Consider the following 18,596-nt stretch of genomic DNA (forward strand, 5'->3'; position numbering starts at 1 on the left):
TTCATCCTTACTAGTATTTGAAAATCTCTCATGTTTCTCTCATCCCAAAGACACCATAAAATCGCAGGAGGAAGAACTTTTAGAACCATTGATTTCCTTGCAGAATTAGCACGAAGAGGCCAAGAACTGATAAGAGTTAACAAGTTCGGTGGAGTTACCCATTTCAACGACCACTCCTTAAGAAAATAACACCAAACTGTTCACGCTACCTTGCAATGAATGAGAAGATGATTGGCGGACTCCCCATCTTATACACATAGATAACAATGATTTACCCACTCTTCATGTCATCCTCTTCTACATATTTAGTCTTGCGTAGAAATTTTTTCATTACCTGGAGCCCACATAAAAAAACTTGCTTTTGTTGGCCAGTTACACGAACAAATCCTCTTTTTAGGGATAAATCTTGGAGGATGAGAAGCTGATTTGTGGAGTCAATTGTAACACGACTTTACTGAAAAGATTCCATTAGCTTTTTCACCCAACCAAATTCTCCTATCTGAATCCATTGTAGTGCTATTAGATTGAAAGTTGTCAAGTAAAATGAGTAAAAAAGTTAATTCTGTAATGACCCCATCGTAAACTCTTCTAGAAATATCTAAATTCCAACTGACCATGCCACTTTCAAAAACTCTAACCTCTGCGGCCACTGCGCGTTTCGATCCTGAAATTGCATAAGTTATTGGAAATTGAACTCTCAAAGGAATATTGGAGATCCATCTATCACTCCAAAAACTAGTGTGGTTTCCATCACATACCTGCATCATGCAATTGGACTTAAAGTCCTCATAAAACTTGCATACTCCTTTCCAAATACTACAACCATAAGCTGATTTTGGCATCTTAGTAGACCACCCAAGAGGATCTTCACCGTGCTTCTCTGCCACAATTGTCCTCCAAAGAGCGTTTTTTCACATCCGAAACGTCACAACCACTTCATGATGAGTGCAATATTCATCATTTTTAGATTCTTTACCCCCATACCTCCTTTATATTTATCACATGTAACCACTTCCCCTTTAACTAAATGAGTTTTATGATTTCCCTCCCTGTCATTCCATAGAAAATTCCTAAAAAGTTATTCTAGTTTCTCAATAACAGAAACCGAGGCCACAAACAGGGACATGAGGTACACCGGTAAAGCTTGAAGAACATCATGAATAATAACTAGCTTCCTTCCCCTAGACAAATATATTGCTGACGAAGAATTAAGTCTCGCCTCCACCCTCTCGATAACAATATCCCATTTAGCTTTAGACATATAGGAATCACCCAAAGGCAAACCTAAATAAGGAAATGGGAAATTGTCAATTCTGTAGCCAAAAGATCGAGCGAGGGAGTTTACCTGGGGAACATTGCCGACTGGAATAATGGAAGTCTTCTTAAAATTAACCGTCAAACCGGAAATTATATCAAACCACAGTAGCACATTTCTGAGATGGGAGATTTGAGATGAATGGGGTTGCAAGAACACAAGTGTGTTGTCTGCGAATTGTAAGTGACTCACCACTGTTCCTCCTTGCACAACTTCAAAACCCTGCATCCAACCCATATTATATGCTTTTTGAATCATAAGATTCAGAGATTCTGCCACAAGAATGAAAAGGAAAGGAGACAAGGGATCCCCTTGTCTCAAACCTTTCGTTCTTCCAAATCTCCCATTTGAGGAGCCATTGACTAGCACTGAAAAATAAACATGTTTTGTACACGCTGCTATCCATCTAGTTGCGGTCTAGAAGTTGCCTCCTCCTTGTATAATTCAGAATAAAACTTAACAATTGCATTCTTAACAATTGTCTTGTCGGAGGTGAGAGAACCATTAACATTCAATTGCGAAAAGGAATTACTTCTTTGACGAGAGGAAGCACGCTTGTGGAAAAATTTCGTATTCATCTCATTTTGAATAAACCATTCAATTCTTGACTGTTGCCTCCAGTAAATTTCTTTCATTTTTGACAACTTATGAAACTCTCCTTTAGCCTTTAGAATTGATGACTGAAAAGTGTCTGAAAGACCATGCGACTGTACCTCTCTATCAAGTCTCTGAATTTCAACAAGATTTTCCTCAATCTTCCTTTGGAAATTCCCAAACACAAATTTATTCCATTCACAATGATCTGTTGTGTGTTGGTTTCAGTAGTTTTTTGTATAACACGATGATTATGTTATGTAGGATATTCAACTAATGTCCGGGATTGAATCATATATATAAAGGCGTAAATAGTTCATGCGTTTTAATACCATTTTAGTTTGATTCACAACGTTATTTGTCGGATATGAAATCTGTGTATGTAAGAAAATATATAACTAGCCTTAGGATTAGGAGGCAAAGTAAATACATTTGCACGAACCCTACAGTGAATGACCCTATTGTGGAAAGTGTAAAATGATCACCTATTGTGTATCTATTTATATTATAAGGGACAATGGTATTTTTCCATATGGACGGTTATCTACATTTGGGACACATAAAGGACGGTCTAGATTTAAGTTTTTCAATCTACATTTTTATCATATAAAGAAGGGTTGATATTGAGCCCCAGATTTAATATTTTCAATTTACATTTTTAGCATCCAAATAGTGATCTAGATTGTGCCACATATTTAATAAGTTTTTGAATTTCCTCTCCACCCTCTTAATGTAATTTATTTGGGAGTTACTTTTCCCATTTAATGTGAAACCATTTCTTTTATTCAAAATTAAATTCCCTTTTAACTTAATCCCTTTCATAATCAAAATCTACATTTTTAGCATATAAAAGAATGGTGGTGCCTCATGCCTTCCTTAATGTCGTATTTTGTGATAAGAATTTTGTTTTTTCGTTTGAAGTTAAAAGATATTCAAATATGATTGTTCTGTATTCATTTTTACTCTTATATTAGGTTTTCTAATACCCATATCATTTTTCAATCTACATTTTTATCATATAAAGAAGGGTTGAGATTGAGCCCCAGATTTAATATTTTCAATTTACATTTTTAGCATCCAAGTAGTGATCTAGATTGTGCCACATATTATAAATATAAAATCTGGGGCTCAATCTCAACCCTTCTTTATATGATAAAAATGTAGATTGAAAAACTTAAATCTAGACCGTCCTTTATGTGTCCCAAATGTAGATAACCATCCATATGGAAAAACACAATTGTCCCTTATAATATAGATTGAGGAATCCTGAGGAAAAACACCATTGGTATCAAATGGATTGAGGATTCCCGATTAATATTCTTTTTCTTTATATTATATGAACCTTGAAATTACATCTCTTCATACGGTGCAGGCATATCTTAGAGATTTTATTTTTTTGCTTCCTTTTTTAGGGAAATGTCAGACAAAAATACATTTCTTATAAAGAACTCTTTTGGTTTTTGGTATATTTTTTATGGTATGGATCATTAGAAGCCTTCGCATTAGATTTATATATCATTATTGTCCAGGAATCTGACAATAAGCAAAAGTTTTTCTAACACGAAATCTGAAGGGAAGCCGTTTTTAAGATCCATACTTTCCCACCCCTAGATCCTATGACTCCAAGAGGATGTGATTGGTTTTGAATTATATTCGATGGGAAAAAAATACATTAGAATATCAAGAACCATTGATTGACCAGCTTATGCCTACTGATACCCATATGAGGATTTGATGGGCACATCCTTCATGTAGGATTTTAAAATAGAATGATCACAGAACACCCTCTCATGTGTCACTTCACAATCTTCGGTTGAAATCTGATGGTATCAATCATATTTTCACGTATCGCTTGCAAAATTTATGGTTAATGAAAGTTTATTGAAAAATTGTCATACACCAAGAACATAAAAGAGGACCAAAAAATACCATGGAAATACATTACCTCCCTCATAGGTTGACCGCCGATGGATAGGAATTTAAGAAGGCTACCATAATTGGAACACGTTTTAGGTTTAACAGTCGTTCTGTACCAATAGAATCTAACATACTTCCCTAATTTTCTTCGAAGGTTACACTAATAAAACCAAATGGAAAAATTGATAGAACTATTCAAGCAATGACAAAGGGAGGCTACAATCGAATGACGGGAATATGAGCAACCACAAGATCTCTTTACTGGGAGACACATATGTAGTTGAGTTTTCTGGGTTAACGTATACGAATTGACACTCTAACCGAATTAATAATAATATTGTTGGAGATTCACTTTAATTATAAGTAGGAATACTAAAAAATTTCAGTAAATCGAAGTAATTGAACTGCATTCACATGCATCATCGAATGATTGCAATGGGTAGAAAAACGGTAAATGATAATTTGGTGGTATAGAAATAGGACCATCACATTTTACAACTTCATAAACATAAAAACAATGGTGGAAAAATGTTTCATTGTTAATTTCATTGTTGATAAATCGATCATCAGGTCCATCACACTAACAACTAATGATATAAAATAATATACATGATACAAATTCATGGTATTGTGAAATCGTCACAATAATGATGTCTTATTCCACATTGAATTCCTAAGGAGTATGATTCACAATAATATAACTAATCGAACAAGTGAAGCAAACATTCTGAATCAAAGCCCGTGCCCTCGTATCCTAGTCTATAATATACCTGGCGTTTTAAGGGCCACCCCAAAGGATTTAGGGGCCATCAATTTATACCCAGCCAAAGACTCTAGTTAAGGGGTACCCTATATGATATTGAAGTTACAAAAATTCCCTTCTGGTAAAACTATATAAAAACCAAATCAAAAACAATTCTACTCATTTCAACTCTTCTTCTTCCAGTTTCATATTATCTTCCGATTGTGGAAGAAATTTTTTTTTTCCTCGTTCAACCGAAACATCACCGCGAATCGTAAAATCAAAACATCGTCGATTCGATTATAAAACAATGGATAAGAGAAATGAAACCCACAGACCTAAAACCAAAAATGTTGCTTGGGGTATCGATCCAAACATTGGAATTTTAGCAAGAAATAAAGAAATTCTTGCTGCAAATGAAGAAGAACGCGAAGAACAAGTACCCGACAATGTAGTCGGTGGTGGCGATTCCGAGACTCAAACACTTCGTCAACTTCAAATGGCCCCAATTAGGTAAGAATCTATCATTTTTGGGGTTTATTTCGCTTTAATTCGTCGAATCGAGAAAATTTTTTTCTAGGGTTTTCGGTTATTTATCCAGATTCGGACGATATGCATGCTCATTTACTTCCGAATGTAGTCGTGTTCTTCATTTTTCAAGAACATCGACAGTATTCGGAAGAAAGATTTGATGATTATCTGCCGAATATTGGTGGCCATATCTTCCTGGATACAAACTGCTATTAATCGGTAGTTTAATGAATTTTTTGGCTACCGAATATATTTAAGTAGACACAAAGTATTCGGAAGAACACTCACTACCGAATGTATATATTTAAAAAATCTCAAAATTTCTGATATAGGAAAAATCCCATTTTGGGGCCAGTATTTATTCGGAAGACAATATAATGTTTTATACCTCCGATTGTGTAGGATAAAATTTTAGAGTTTCTGAACTCCAGTTGATGAATATTCGGTTATAAACATGTTTAGTTATATTCCGATTGTTTTTCATTCGGAAAAAATATGTGTCTTCTTACTTCCGAATTTGTACATTCGGGTTATAGATGTGCACTTTGTCTTACGATTGTGTAGGATGAAAAATTTACAGCTTCTGAACTCCAATTGATGTATATTCGGTTGCAAATATGTTTAGTTAGCTTCCGATTGTTTTGTATTCGGGAACAATATGTGTCTTCTTACGTCCGAATGTGTACATTCGGGTTATATTTCCATACTTTGTCTTTCGATTGTATAGTTTGTAAATATTGTTCCTTTCTTTGTTGTTTAGAAAAAGTCGAGAAGGGAGGAAGAAAGTGACAGCTAGTGCTAGGAGGTAAAGGAGTGCCAAAGATAATTCAGGTGCTCAACAAAGCGAACAAGAACAAAGCAGTCAACAAGGAGTGAAACCAACTGTTGAACAACAAGGCAGTGAACAAGGGGTGCGACCAAGTGTTGAACAAGCCGCTCAACAAAGTGCAGGACCAAGTGTTGAACCAGTTGATCCAGTGGAAAGAGTAGAAGAAGAAGGACAACCAAGTGGTACCCAAAAAGCCAAAAAAGGAAAAGATGTTGTAAGGAAGGATATTGCTAAGAAAGCATCACATCTTGTCCCTCAGCACTTGAAGAAGAAGGGTATTCCAGCAGGCACAATCCTTGGACTACCAGCGGATGGAGGAAAATTGCTATTTGGATACAAAGACTCATGGGCCAGAGAAATATATGAAACCGAGGTAATAAAATTACTATTTTTTATTAATGTATTGTCTATGTGTTATATCGTAATACTTGTATTAAGGATTTTTTTATGTACTTTAATAGGATCATCAAGATGCGGTCCGTCTACTCAAACCTACCGCCGCACCAACAAAAATGCTTGCGTGGCCTTTATCCGGTGAATGTGAAAGGTTCAAGACAATTGTTGCCAACTCGGGGTTAGCTAATGCCGCCGAGAATTCATTGTTGGAACATGATCGTGTGTCCATATCGGCGTTCGTGGAGAGAATGTATCCTGAGACCGATACTTTCCATATGCCGTTTGGGGAGATGACGATCACCCCAGATGATGTTGTGCAGATTCTTAACCTTCCCGACCAAGGCACAGCTGTGAAGTTTAACTACACAAAGCAGTTAAGTTGGGCACAACTTTATTCTCTAACTAACAAGTGCTTAGGTTGGGATGAAAAGACAACAACAACAGAGTTTAGGAGGCATGCCAGTTATAGAACAAGACAGATCAACATTATAGCTTTGATGAATATGTTCCGAGGCACCTTGGAGAAGGAAAAGAATGGAACGTTAACTGATGAGCAAGTGAACCACGCTGCCACTGCATATCTCCTCTGTGTATTGGGATGTGTCATATTCCCCAATACTTCTGGTAACCGGATCGACGCCAACCTTATACAACTTTTGGATCCTCTCCATGAAGTCGGTGACTATTCTTGGGGCACGACATGCCTAGCATTCTTGATGGAAGAGTTGAGAAAGGCGTCGAGGCTAGGAACCTGCCAAGTTTCCGGGAACGTGGCTATATTGCAGGTTTTTTCTTTAACTCTATAACTCACTCTATAGTTATTCGGTAGACAATACATATGATGCATATTCATAACTCCAAAGGACGCATATTCATAACTCCAAAGGACGCATATTCGGTAGGAATTGATCCATCTTATTTTCCGAATGTTCGTTATTCGGTGGCTAGGTACTTAGTTTTATTTCCGACTATATATAATCGGAAATATGTTTTTGATATTACCACCGAATATACAGGCCAGAAAAACTAGAGGTTACTGAACTCCAAAGGACGCATATTCGGTAGGAATTGATCCATCTTATGTTCCGAATGTTTGTTATTCGGTGGCTAGGTACTTAGTTTTATTTCAAATTATATATAATCGGAAATATTTTTTTGATATTACTACCGAATATACAGGCCATAAAACTATAGGTTACTGAACTCCAAATGACGCATATTCGGTAGGAAATGATCCATATCTATTTCCGAATGTTGGGTATTCGGTAGATAGGTACTCAGTTTTGTTTCCGATTATATATAATCGGAAATTATGTTTGGAAATTACTACCGAATATACACAATCTATTTACTATAACTTGATTTCTTATGTATATAGGCATGACCACTTCCCTATCCTGAAGTTGGCCGGAGAGAACCCGGGGTGGTGCAAAGGTACTCCTAGAGGAACAAAATATATATTTGAAGACAACCGTTCTAGGACAAAAGAGCAGCAGTTGATTCGCATGAGGGAGATTTTGGACCAATTGAAGGCCTCGGACGTATGCTTTGATCCATACAAGGAAGATCGAGCCAGTGGGCATATAAATTTTCGGTCGGACTTGTCCATTTATTTTGGACCATTGTGGCACCCCACAGGATATGTGATGTATAACCCCTCTGGGGTGACGCGACAACACGGGTATATACAACAACAAACTCTGGAGAAAATGGGGGATTACTACAAATTGGAGTTGGAGTTGTGCTCTTCTAGTGGTGATAATCTTACAATTGTTCACACAGGCCCACCTACTGTTCTTGATAACTGGGATAAGAGGAATGACTTCATTATCGACACTGGTAGACGAACCAACCGAGGTGATGAAATTTCTCCAGACTATATGAGTTGGCATAACAAGGTATCACATCCTTTCGTTATCCGTGAAATCAAATCCAACACTACTGCGGCGGGTTCAAGTTATAATTGTATCATCAAAGACAAACCAGCTGGTTATGATAGACTGGTTGGTGTTCTTATATTTTTGTTCATTTTATATGATTCCTATAAATCTTAGGTAATTATCGTTTGATGTTATGTCATTACGTATAAAAAACAGGTGAATAGGTTCAAGCGTGTTTCCAAAATGTTAACTGCATGCCTGAAAAGCGGAGATCCCATGCCAGCTGAGAAGATCAAAGAGGCTAGAGATCTAGTTGATAATATGGATAACGAAGATTATGCTGCCCAGTTTGGGGAGAAAGTCACGAAGAGGCATCCTCCCAAGGTGGAAGTATCAAAGACGGGTAAAAGAACTCGAGCTTCATCGAGCGCTGAAGCTGCTCCAACTGAAGGTGCTCAAACCCGTGGTCGTGCAGGACTGGGAGGTAGTCACGGTCGTAAAGTAAAGAAGAGCAGATAAATGACAATGATTTTTGTTGTACATTCGGAAATTTGTTTGGGTAACTAAGTTAGACAAGTTCAAATGACAATGATTTGTGTGTTATATTCGGAAGATTTGGTAACTAATTTAACTTCCGATTATTTCAATTTCAAAATTTGAAAAGTATCAGTTTTTCCCAAATTCTGATTTTTGGGCCATCGTACAATTGAAACTTTACAAATAAATTTATCCTCCGAATATTACAAGTTCAAAACAAACCACGCCATGGCTCTAGGTGGTTCCAAGGGCCAATATAGAAGGTTAGACAGCCCATGTTCGGAAATTTGGGTAACTGTTTAACTTCCGATTAATTCAATTTCAAAATTTGAAAAGTATCAGTTTTTCCAAAATTCTGATTTTTGGGCCATCGTACAATCGGAACTTTACAAAAAAATTTATCCTCCGAATATTACAAGTTCAAAACAAACCACGCCATGGATCTAGGTGGTTCCAAGGGCCAATATAGAAGGTTAGACAACCCATATTCGGAAGTTTGGGTAACTGTTTAACTTCCGATTAATTCAATTTCAAAATTTGAAAAGTATCAGTTTTTCCCAAATTCTGATTTTTGGGCCATCGTACAATCGGAACTTTACAAAAAAAATTATCCTCCGAATATTACAAGTTCAAAACAAACCACGCCATGGCTCTAGGTGGTTCCAAGGGACAATATAGAAGGTTAGACATCCCATATTCAGAAGTTTGCGTAACTGTTTAACTTCCGATTAATTCAATTTCAAAATTTGAAAAGTATCAGTTTTTCCCAAATTATGATTTTTGGGCCATCGTACAATCGGAACTTTACAAAAAAATTTATCCTCCGAATATTACAAGTTCAAAACAAACCACGCCATGGCTCTAGGTGGTTCCAAGGGCCAATATAGAAGGTTAGACAGCCCATATTCGGAAGTTTGGGTAACTGTTTAACTTCCGATTATTTCAATTTCAAAATTTGAAAAGTATCAGTTTTTCCCAAATTCTGATTTTTGGGCCATCGTACATTCGGAACTTTACAAAAAAATTTATCCTCCGAATATTACAAGTTCAAAACAAACCACGCCATGGCTCTAGGTGGTTCCAAGGGCCAATATAGAAGGTTAGACAACCCATATTCGGAAGTTTGGGTAACTGTTTAACTTCCGATTATTTCAATTTCAAAATTTGAAAAGTATCAGTTTTTCCCAAATTCTGATTTTTGGGCCATCGTACAATCGGAACTTTACAAAAAATTTATCCTCCGAATATTATAAGTTCAAAACAAACCATAATCGGAAGTTTAGTTTTTATTACCCTTTCGATTATTCTAACCGAATATTACAATCGGAACCAAACAACACCATAATCGGAAAGAAAGTTGACTCATAACATAACCGAATATTACAATCGGTAGTTTGTTTAACAAAATAATCTACCGATTTCGTATAATCGGCTAGTTTTTATATTAATAATACTCCGATTACATCCATTACATAAAATTCAAACGGCCTTAACCTTACAATTTCGTCAAAAGCACCTAAATCCATACTCCTAATTGACCATAAAAGTATTAAAACAGATCATAACTTCCAGTGACCATAGAAATTGTCCCTCTTGATTTTGTAGCATCCTTCATGTTCAAATCGTTTCCCGTAGAGGTCCACATATCGGCGATCCGCAAGATTTCTTTGAAATTACGAATGAGTAACAAGTTAGTACTAACTTTTGTTAATGTGAGTTGGAGTTACAAAGATACTTACTCGTTTTTCATACGTCCACCAAGGAAAAGCGTTCCTAACAAACCGTTCCTCATCTTCAAGTTTGTCAATCTCCTTATCGAGCGCATTCTTTCTCATCTTAATGTCATTGGATGATCTTCGAATTGGATTACCATCTAAGGCCTCAAATACCATTAAGATACGTTTCCATATCTGCTCTTCGGATTCCGATTTGTGGAGCTTGTGAACACGATCATGAGTAGTTACCACAACCCACGCTCTATAAATAGCACAATCTTCTTCTTCGGCAAAAGCAATATCCATGTTTTTTGTTATGAAAATTAAAACTGAAGAGAGGAAAGAGTTTGGTGCAATTGGGGTGATAGATATGAGTTTCTTCATATAGGTTTAGGGTCCAACGACTCTTTTTGTTTTTCCCAAAAACTCCAACGGCTAATTTGACGAAAGTTGAATGTGGAGAAACCAATAATCGGTAGGTATTGTATTTAGCATATCTACCTATTATGGTAGCTTTCAAAATTTGAATTTGCGGCAACTTATAATCGGTAGGTTTTGTAATATATTTAACTCCCGATTAACGCTGAATCCAAAACTCGAACCAAGAAATACTGCACCGACTACAATCGGAAGTCTGAGAAATATTTTGGCTTCCGATTGCATTCGGAGGGTAACAATGTTATCATATCCTCCGAATATATAAGGGTAATTTCGCCATTACGAATTACGCGAGATAAGGGTTGGCTACATTTTCCCTTTGGGTGACCTTTTTTGTTTTATTGTTGACCCCTAAATCCTTTTGAGTGGCCCCTAAAAACGCGAGGATAATATAACACAAAATAATTTGTTTGTTGTCCCAAACTTTTTTGGGTCAACGATGAAAGGACGGAACTATCCTTCCGCGTTCATTTCCTCGCTGATAATAACGTAAATGTTTACTGATATAGGGACAAAACAGACTTATAATGCCCCTCCGTGTTTTCATTTATGCCTGCGTCTGCATCATATTTCGTTATTTTTACTCAAACTAAGGGTAAATTGCCATTTCTATTACTCTTTCTACTAACACAATATCGAACAGCACCAAAACTTCCCTCTTCTCTCTCGATTCCTTTCTTCTCCATTGAAATCTCTCTTCATCTTTGTCAAATTTTCATTCTAAATTTCGAATAATCGTTACTCAATTTCGAATTTAGTTCATAGTTTTGATTTGATTGATTGAAAATTCAATCATCTCTAACCTGTAATTCGAATTGGGTGAATTGATCGAACCACCACCACCATCACCAACTTCGTTTTTTGCTTTTTACATCGAAATTGGGTGATTGATTGAACCACCACCACTGTCACCATCTTCGTTCTCTGCTTACTCAAGGTTGAGGAGTTCAGGTGAGGGTTACATGACTTTCTTAATGAATTTCTTAATCTCGTCTCAGCTTGAAAGTTAAAGGGAAAGGGCCTATTATGTATGTCAATTTTATTATGCTTAGATAAAAAGTAGTGGCGAATTTTGAATGTAGATACTAAGTTTTGGAATTTCAGACATGGGATTTCGATTGTTTATTCCATTGTTTTGGAATTTCAGACATGGGATTTTTTCTATATGTACAATCTCATGCATTGAATTCCATTGTTTTGGAATTTGATTGTTGTTCTATCCATGTTTCTTTTACCATTGTTATGGAACATCACCTGTTTGTCTAATTTTCTAATAGAATACCAACATTGTTTATTGCGTTAACGTCTTCTGTTACACCTGTGGATGGACGAGTTCTCATCCACGACAAAGTCCGAGACTTACTGATTTAGCTCAAGTTTGAGACTTAACTGAGAGTGATACTGAAAAAGAAAGGTGGCTGCGTCGTGCTCAATATATGGCAAAACTAGATTCAACTACGAAAGGCGAAAGACATGAGCGCAATGAATGACGTCCTGCGCTTATCGCGCAAGAATTAGTGCAGCAAATCGCTAACTAGAGGATCGTGAAGCCAGTTGTAAGCTTACTAAATTCAATGACATATCTTTAGTAACTGCTCATCTCATCTTTAGTAAATGCTCAGCGCATAAGTAAGGACCTGAAAAGAAAAAAACCAGACTGTGGGATAATGTACATTTACATAGTCTATCCTGTGCAATTCAGTTTTCCAGCTGTGAACATGAGAGGCTGGGGATTTAGAAGATCCATTATAGAGAGAACTCAAAGAGAATCAATATCTTTTGTTATAGGGTTCAGTGTATACCAAAAATACATGCACATGGTAATAAGAGGGACATTGTTTCACCATTCCTGTTGGCTACTGTTGGTAATATATTCGTTTGCTAAATCAGTTTAGTCTAAATCACTCAATTGGAATGTGTTGCAGATGAGGTCCAAAAAGGTTGCAGAAAAGAGATTGTTGTAGCATCAATTAGAAGTTCTATTTATGGAGTGATTTAAACGTCGTGAAGCTGATGCAAAAAATGAGGCTAGAAAGCAGAAAAGAGGAGAAAAAGACTTTTGCAGAGTAGCTACAGGTATGAATTAGATGAATGGAGAAATAAAAGGAATGATAAATGAAGTTAATGAACGGATTGCGTTTTGCGATTTACTTGCTTTCTTACCACTGTGTCGTCTAACAAGATTATACATTCGAACAACGTTTAAAGTGCTCACCATGGAAAAAGAGTGTTCATTATACACATGATTTTGCAGGTGGGAGAGAGTCCAGAACAGAAAGTCAACTTGCATCTTCCATGCCAAAATGTGCCGAAACATTTGATATTATATGCATATTTCGGGGTTTGAAAACATGAACATCCCTATGCCAAAATATGCCGACTGAGAAAGCCATTTTTCTCTCCCAGGAACGACGATGTGGCGGAAAGGCTGCAGAAATTAAAGACAAGGGATCATCAACACAGGAAAACGGACCAGTAATCCTCTTTTGTTCCATAGACAACATATTGTGCCAACAAATAAATTATGGGTGTTGTTCAACTGACAACATAGCTGGGTTCAAATAATTGCATTTTAAGTTATGGAAATCGGGTTGTTAATCAGGGATTCACAATGTGGTATGATTCTGACATTTGAGTCCCCATATAATAGATTCCTAAATTGGTTTATTTTGATTTTAGTGAATTATTATTTGCAACAAGAAATCGTACAAATACGAAGGTGTTTATAGTACAGTCACATGTACAAATAGTATAGAGTATCACCAGAACATCAGAACCATCTTAGTCGACTATGAAGATGGTACTCAACAGAAAACAATAAGATGAGTATAACCAAGTTGATAATGCCCAGCACCACCGCCACCACAAAAATCCCGTGCCATTATGGCACGGGCAATCTACTAGTATATTATAAGGGACAACAATGTTTTTTCATATGGACAACCATCTACAATTCGGACATATAAAAAACGGTTCCGATTGATCAGCTGATATGTGTTCTTCCATATGACGGAGCAAATACATGATCGATTAATTGTACGTACCTCTATAGTTTCACCACATAAAGAATGGTCCAGATTACAATGCTAATATTCTCATTAAGTAAAAGAATATCAGTTACATATTCCCATTTACTCTTATTCTTCGCATTGAATATCACATGCGTTTTTCCTCTCTTTGGCAATCAATGTACATCAACGCAGGTCATGTTTCGTGCCGTTTCTGTTCTCCTTTCTCTTTAGATCAGACTATTAGATACTTTCTTTTCCTTTATCATATCTTTATACTACTAGGATTTCATCAATACTCGAATCTCAAACTACACAGTCAATTAGGCTGTTTGGACCTGCAAAGTTGCAATTCTAAACTCATGGCTGCTTTTACCGGAGATATCTGTCGTCCAGATAAAGGTTTTCCTTTTTTTTTTCCTCTCAAATTCAATTTATTTCAATTGATGTTCATCTATAGGGTTATCAATTTTTATGAGGAATTCTGATCATGGTATCCAACATATCATTTTTGGTTATCTCTTTATGTGGATTTATGAAAACGATGGTTTTTAGTTTTTTTTTTTTTTGTTATTCACTGTTTGTTTTTTCAATATGTCTTTACATTAGTTTGGATCTCATTTTCGATTGTAACAATAAAAGAAAAAAAATTAGTTGTAATAAATTCTTAAGAGTATGTTGGCGTTTTTAGTTTTCATCCCGATCGAAAAACTTTGACGGTATTTTGTCGATTGAAGTCTTTGTTTCCGTCTAATTATCTTTTTCCATTGACAAATAGTGAGTTTCTGTCTTAAATAGGTAATCTTTCTGAATCACCTTATTTTTGAGTTTCCTGTATATAAACATTAGTAAATTAGGTTTCCGTAGGACTCAAATATATTAATTTGACCAATTTTGGGGAGTTTTTCATGATTATCGTTCCTAACTTCTATGGTTTCACTTAGGGCGTCAAGGCAAGTGATTATTAGGGAAAAAGGAAATTCGATGGAGTCTTATATAACCATTTTCAAGGGAGCTTTTTGGGTTCAACCATATGACATCGAGAAGAAGTGGTTTTCTTTACTGCAATTCATCTAGCACCAGCAGGTCCTCTCTCTCAGGACTCTTTTATGTTTATTTTTCCTTATGATATTTGCCATGAATCACTGGGTTCTTCTCATGAAGAATGGATTTTATTTACTGGGTTTCGTATTACTTTTACTTTTATGAGTTCAGTTGAGAATATAAGTGGGATTAAATGAATACTCTAATAGTTACTTTTCGCATCTATTATAAAAAATGCTTGTTGCACATATGTACTTAACCGACACCCAATTTAAAAATTCTTGCAGAATCACCAAACTCCAAAGAAACTGAGGTGCAATGTAGGACACGAGGCTGTATACTCTAGTGATGTGAAATGATCATGATAGTATGACCATAATATTAGGGAATTAGACTACGAAGTATGACACTTATTTTTTGAACTTCGTAGATATGACATCGACATAATCTTGTATATATTGTTATGATTATGTGAATGGATTATGGTGAAGATTTCATCATAGGAAACAATGTTTTACATTCGGTTAAAGGAAGTACATTCATGAACTTGTTTTATGAATCAAAAGGGAAATCATTAGGCTTATTGGTCCGTCTATTCATTGTAAATCTTTTTTTTTGATCGGTAAAGAATTTGATGCTGGCGAGTTTCGAACTCAGGTCACTGGTGTCATCACTCAATTACTTTACCACTGTACTACAGTGACACCGGCCTTCATTGCAAATCTTTGGATGATCAATATGTGTGAGATGGTTGAACCGATCGTAACTATGTTATGTATCTTGGTATAACTAATCACAATGCCTGACTTATGATTTGGTATGACTGGTTTTTATTAATTAGTGTAAGTGATCCTAAATAATCACCATATGTGGTATGATTGATCCTTATAATTTGTGTGGCCGATCCTAGTAATTGGTGTGATCGATCACAAGAGTGATGTAATCGATCCTTGTAATTGGTAACCAGTTCTGGTAACTGGTATGACCGATCAAAAGCAATATCATGGGAAATATGGAACCGATCCTGGTAACTGGTGTAATCGGTTCTGGTAACTTGTGTGACCGATCACAAGTATTTCCATATTGAGGTATAACCGATCCTAGTGATTGGTAGAACCGATTGAACCCATGTATGTGATTTGGTATTTGATCAATCACATAGTATCTTGGAATACAGGGAAACCAATTCTAAACTTGTTTACAAGTGTGGTATAACCGATTCCAAGAATGTAAATCCATGTAAATATGAAATAAGGATTTACAGTGAAAATATGTCAACATAGTTTGAACACACACAATAACTCTTATCATTTATTGTTCAAATATATTCCTTAGTATTCAATGAGATATTATGGCGAAATAAATTGAGAATCTTTTAATTAAGGTTTTTGGTTTTATATGCTTTAATTACCAGCAATTAAATGCATATCTTTAGAGAATAAAATTAGTAATGTGCATTTACTAATTGGAGATTTTCTATTGAGATCTATACTGATTGATTGCGAATCTAAACTTAACTACTTTTGTAATTATTGGATAGATTGATCTAACAAGGCAAAGGAGTTTATTAGATTAAACGTAAGAGATTTTGCGTATGACTTGAGATATCTTTATCTTGGAAAGAATCAATGGAGTTGTTACCAAACAGATTCGTTGTTCCTTTGCTGTTTGAACACGATCAAAAGGAATTGTACCAGTGCGTGACTCATTGAAGTCGGAAGCGCGGGGATACTTAGGAAACTAAGTGAACTAGGGGTAATTGCTTGGTCTTAACTATACGAAGTTGGTTTAGATTTTGTATATCGGCTTAATTATGAGATTATTCAATTCTGGACTAGGTCCCGAGGTTTTTCTGCATTTGCAGTTTCCTCGTTAACAAAATCTTGTTGTGTCATTTACTTTATCCTTTTGCTTTATAATTGTTTTATTATAATTAAAGTAAATTTCTATTTACGTTAACTCCGCGTTACTTGATAGTGATCCTATAGAGTTTGGTTAAGTCCGAACCTATTATCAAGTAATCACACTTTGTTTGTGTAGATGGGGAAAAACGATTTGCCGGTTTTTATGGGATTGAGGAGATGACCGTGCGGAGGAAATTCCTTGAACCGAGCAAATGCACAACCTCCCACAGATGCACTGCAAGAAGGGAGTGCTTTAAGTTCGAGAGATCAATCTGTAGGACTATGGCCTAAACCAAGACAATGGCCGTTCCAGAGTCAATTCGGTCATAAGAGAGGATGGATCGATCTGTAGGAGGAAAGCTGAGAAATGTGTGAGATCAATGGTGATCAAAGATTGTAGGTGTGTTGTGTATTCTGCGTGAAGAAATAAAATAAGTTCTGATTGATTGAATTTTGCTTTGTTGAGAGTAATTGTTCAGACGTTGAGTTATTAATCTCGTGTTGTCTGCTTGACCAGAGATTGTCTTGTCTTTCAATCATGATCCAGAGAATTATTTATATTGCTAGAATTGTAAACACCTTGATCCCATGAAGTGTGACAGTTGCTGGAGTCAAAGAGTGGAGAAGTGGAAATCGTGTTAAAACCAGTTGCTTATCGTGCGGAGACTTGGTTAATTTTCCACCCACTACTTTCCTAACTCCTCCAACTGATTGCACGACCTTCTCACATTCTCGTCGTGTGTATGAACACACGCGTCGTAGACCGTCAGACCAAAACCCTAGTTAATATCCCCCATGTGACACGATTGATGTCTCGTGATTGTGGAGTCAGTTGCCGACTTCATGGGACGATGAGTCATCGTATTGCTGAGTCGAACGTGATTTCTAAATGTTTTGAGACTCATGAATTGAACATGTCTGTTGAGACAAAGGTATCGAATAAATTTTGATAACCTAAGATGAGCGAATGTTTCTGAATCGTTGAATATTGATAGTTGAACCAATATTCGAGCAAAATATTGCCCATCTGAGCAAATGTTGCTTGTCTAAGCAAATGTCGCTCGTTTGATGAATTGTCAGTATAGTTGAATATTGATAGTTGAACCAATATTCCTTAGTCTGAGAATATTGCTCGTCTGAGAAAAATGTTAGTTTAAGATGCTGACATCTGAGCCAAGCATAATTATTAAAGTGTTGATCATGGGATCAGATCAACGTAAAATTATTAGCGTTTGAATCTGCTCAGAATCATGTTTTTGCAGAGCTCTAGATTCGAAACCCTAATTTTTAATCAATTGATGATTTATTGAAAATCAACCACGGAGTGAAGGAGGGACCGACTACACGGGATGAAGAATCGACCATGTCATGCCCATATGCTCAAGTGAGAAAAATACCAAAATCTCTTGAAGACCAGTTGGTGAAAAGATGATTAAATGTTGGTTTAATCATTTATTAAAATAGTGCTCGTGTGGGCGTTAGGTAGTAAAACCTGATTATGGAGAGATGAGGGACCAACCAAGAGGGCATGAGACCGTCCCTTGGTGGTCATGGGACCAGCTGATGGTCGTTTGAGCAAACTCCAAGTTGTTCGAGAAGAGTTTGGACCCAATATGAGCAATTGAGCAAATTAGGTCAAAATTGTTAAAACACGTGGGACCGGCTCTTTTCAAGCCTCAGGTCCGTACTTGGTCGGTCAAGGAGACATTCCCGTGTCACCATAAGGTCCGTGTCTCAGTCCTGATT

At 36.3% G+C, this 18,596-nt stretch overlaps 1 protein-coding gene and 2 long non-coding RNA genes across 7 annotated transcripts; 2 read left to right on the top strand and 1 right to left on the bottom strand.

Moving 5' to 3' along the window:
• Nucleotides 1-1,078: 1,078 nt before the first annotated feature.
• LOC113360551 lies at nt 1,079-1,674 on the bottom strand. Its single transcript, XM_026604054.1, has 2 exons — nt 1,639-1,674; nt 1,079-1,537 (listed from the first exon to the last, which is right to left on the bottom strand). The coding sequence occupies exons 1-2, from the start codon at nt 1,672-1,674 to the stop codon at nt 1,079-1,081; spliced, it is 495 nt and encodes a 164-aa protein (XP_026459839.1).
• A 9,853-nt stretch (nt 1,675-11,527) lies between these two features.
• Nucleotides 11,528-13,572, top strand: LOC113358465. 4 transcript variants are annotated; one of them, XR_003364545.1, is made up of 4 exons: nt 11,528-12,450; nt 12,597-12,714; nt 12,820-12,970; nt 13,149-13,572. It is a non-coding gene; the product is annotated as an uncharacterized LOC113358465 (long non-coding RNA). The 4 variants fall into 4 exon arrangements; XR_003364547.1 differs by lacking the exon at nt 12,597-12,714 and having other exon boundaries at nt 11,528-11,845; nt 12,172-12,450; XR_003364544.1 differs by lacking the exon at nt 12,597-12,714.
• A 417-nt stretch (nt 13,573-13,989) lies between these two features.
• On the top strand, nt 13,990-15,443 carry LOC113362050. Of its 2 annotated transcripts, XR_003365519.1 has the most exons (3): nt 13,992-14,304; nt 14,847-14,988; nt 15,234-15,443. It is a non-coding gene; the product is annotated as an uncharacterized LOC113362050 (long non-coding RNA). The 2 variants fall into 2 exon arrangements; XR_003365518.1 differs by lacking the exon at nt 15,234-15,443 and having other exon boundaries at nt 13,990-14,304; nt 14,847-15,192.
• Nucleotides 15,444-18,596: the final 3,153 nt, after the last annotated feature.

The sequence above is a fragment of the Papaver somniferum genome, chromosome 3 (genome assembly GCF_003573695.1).
Source record: "Papaver somniferum cultivar HN1 chromosome 3, ASM357369v1, whole genome shotgun sequence".
NCBI lineage: Eukaryota > Viridiplantae > Streptophyta > Magnoliopsida > Ranunculales > Papaveraceae > Papaver > Papaver somniferum.

Bases quoted from the DNA above. Each gene is read 5' to 3' on its own strand.
- LOC113360551 (XM_026604054.1), bottom strand. From the start codon at position 1,674: ATGGCTCCTCAAATGGGAGATTTGGAAGAACGAAAG. The intron at 1,538-1,638 runs GTTTGAGACAAG...GGTTGGATGCAG, and splicing joins GAGATTTGGAAGAACGAAAG to GGTTTTGAAGTTGTGCAAGG.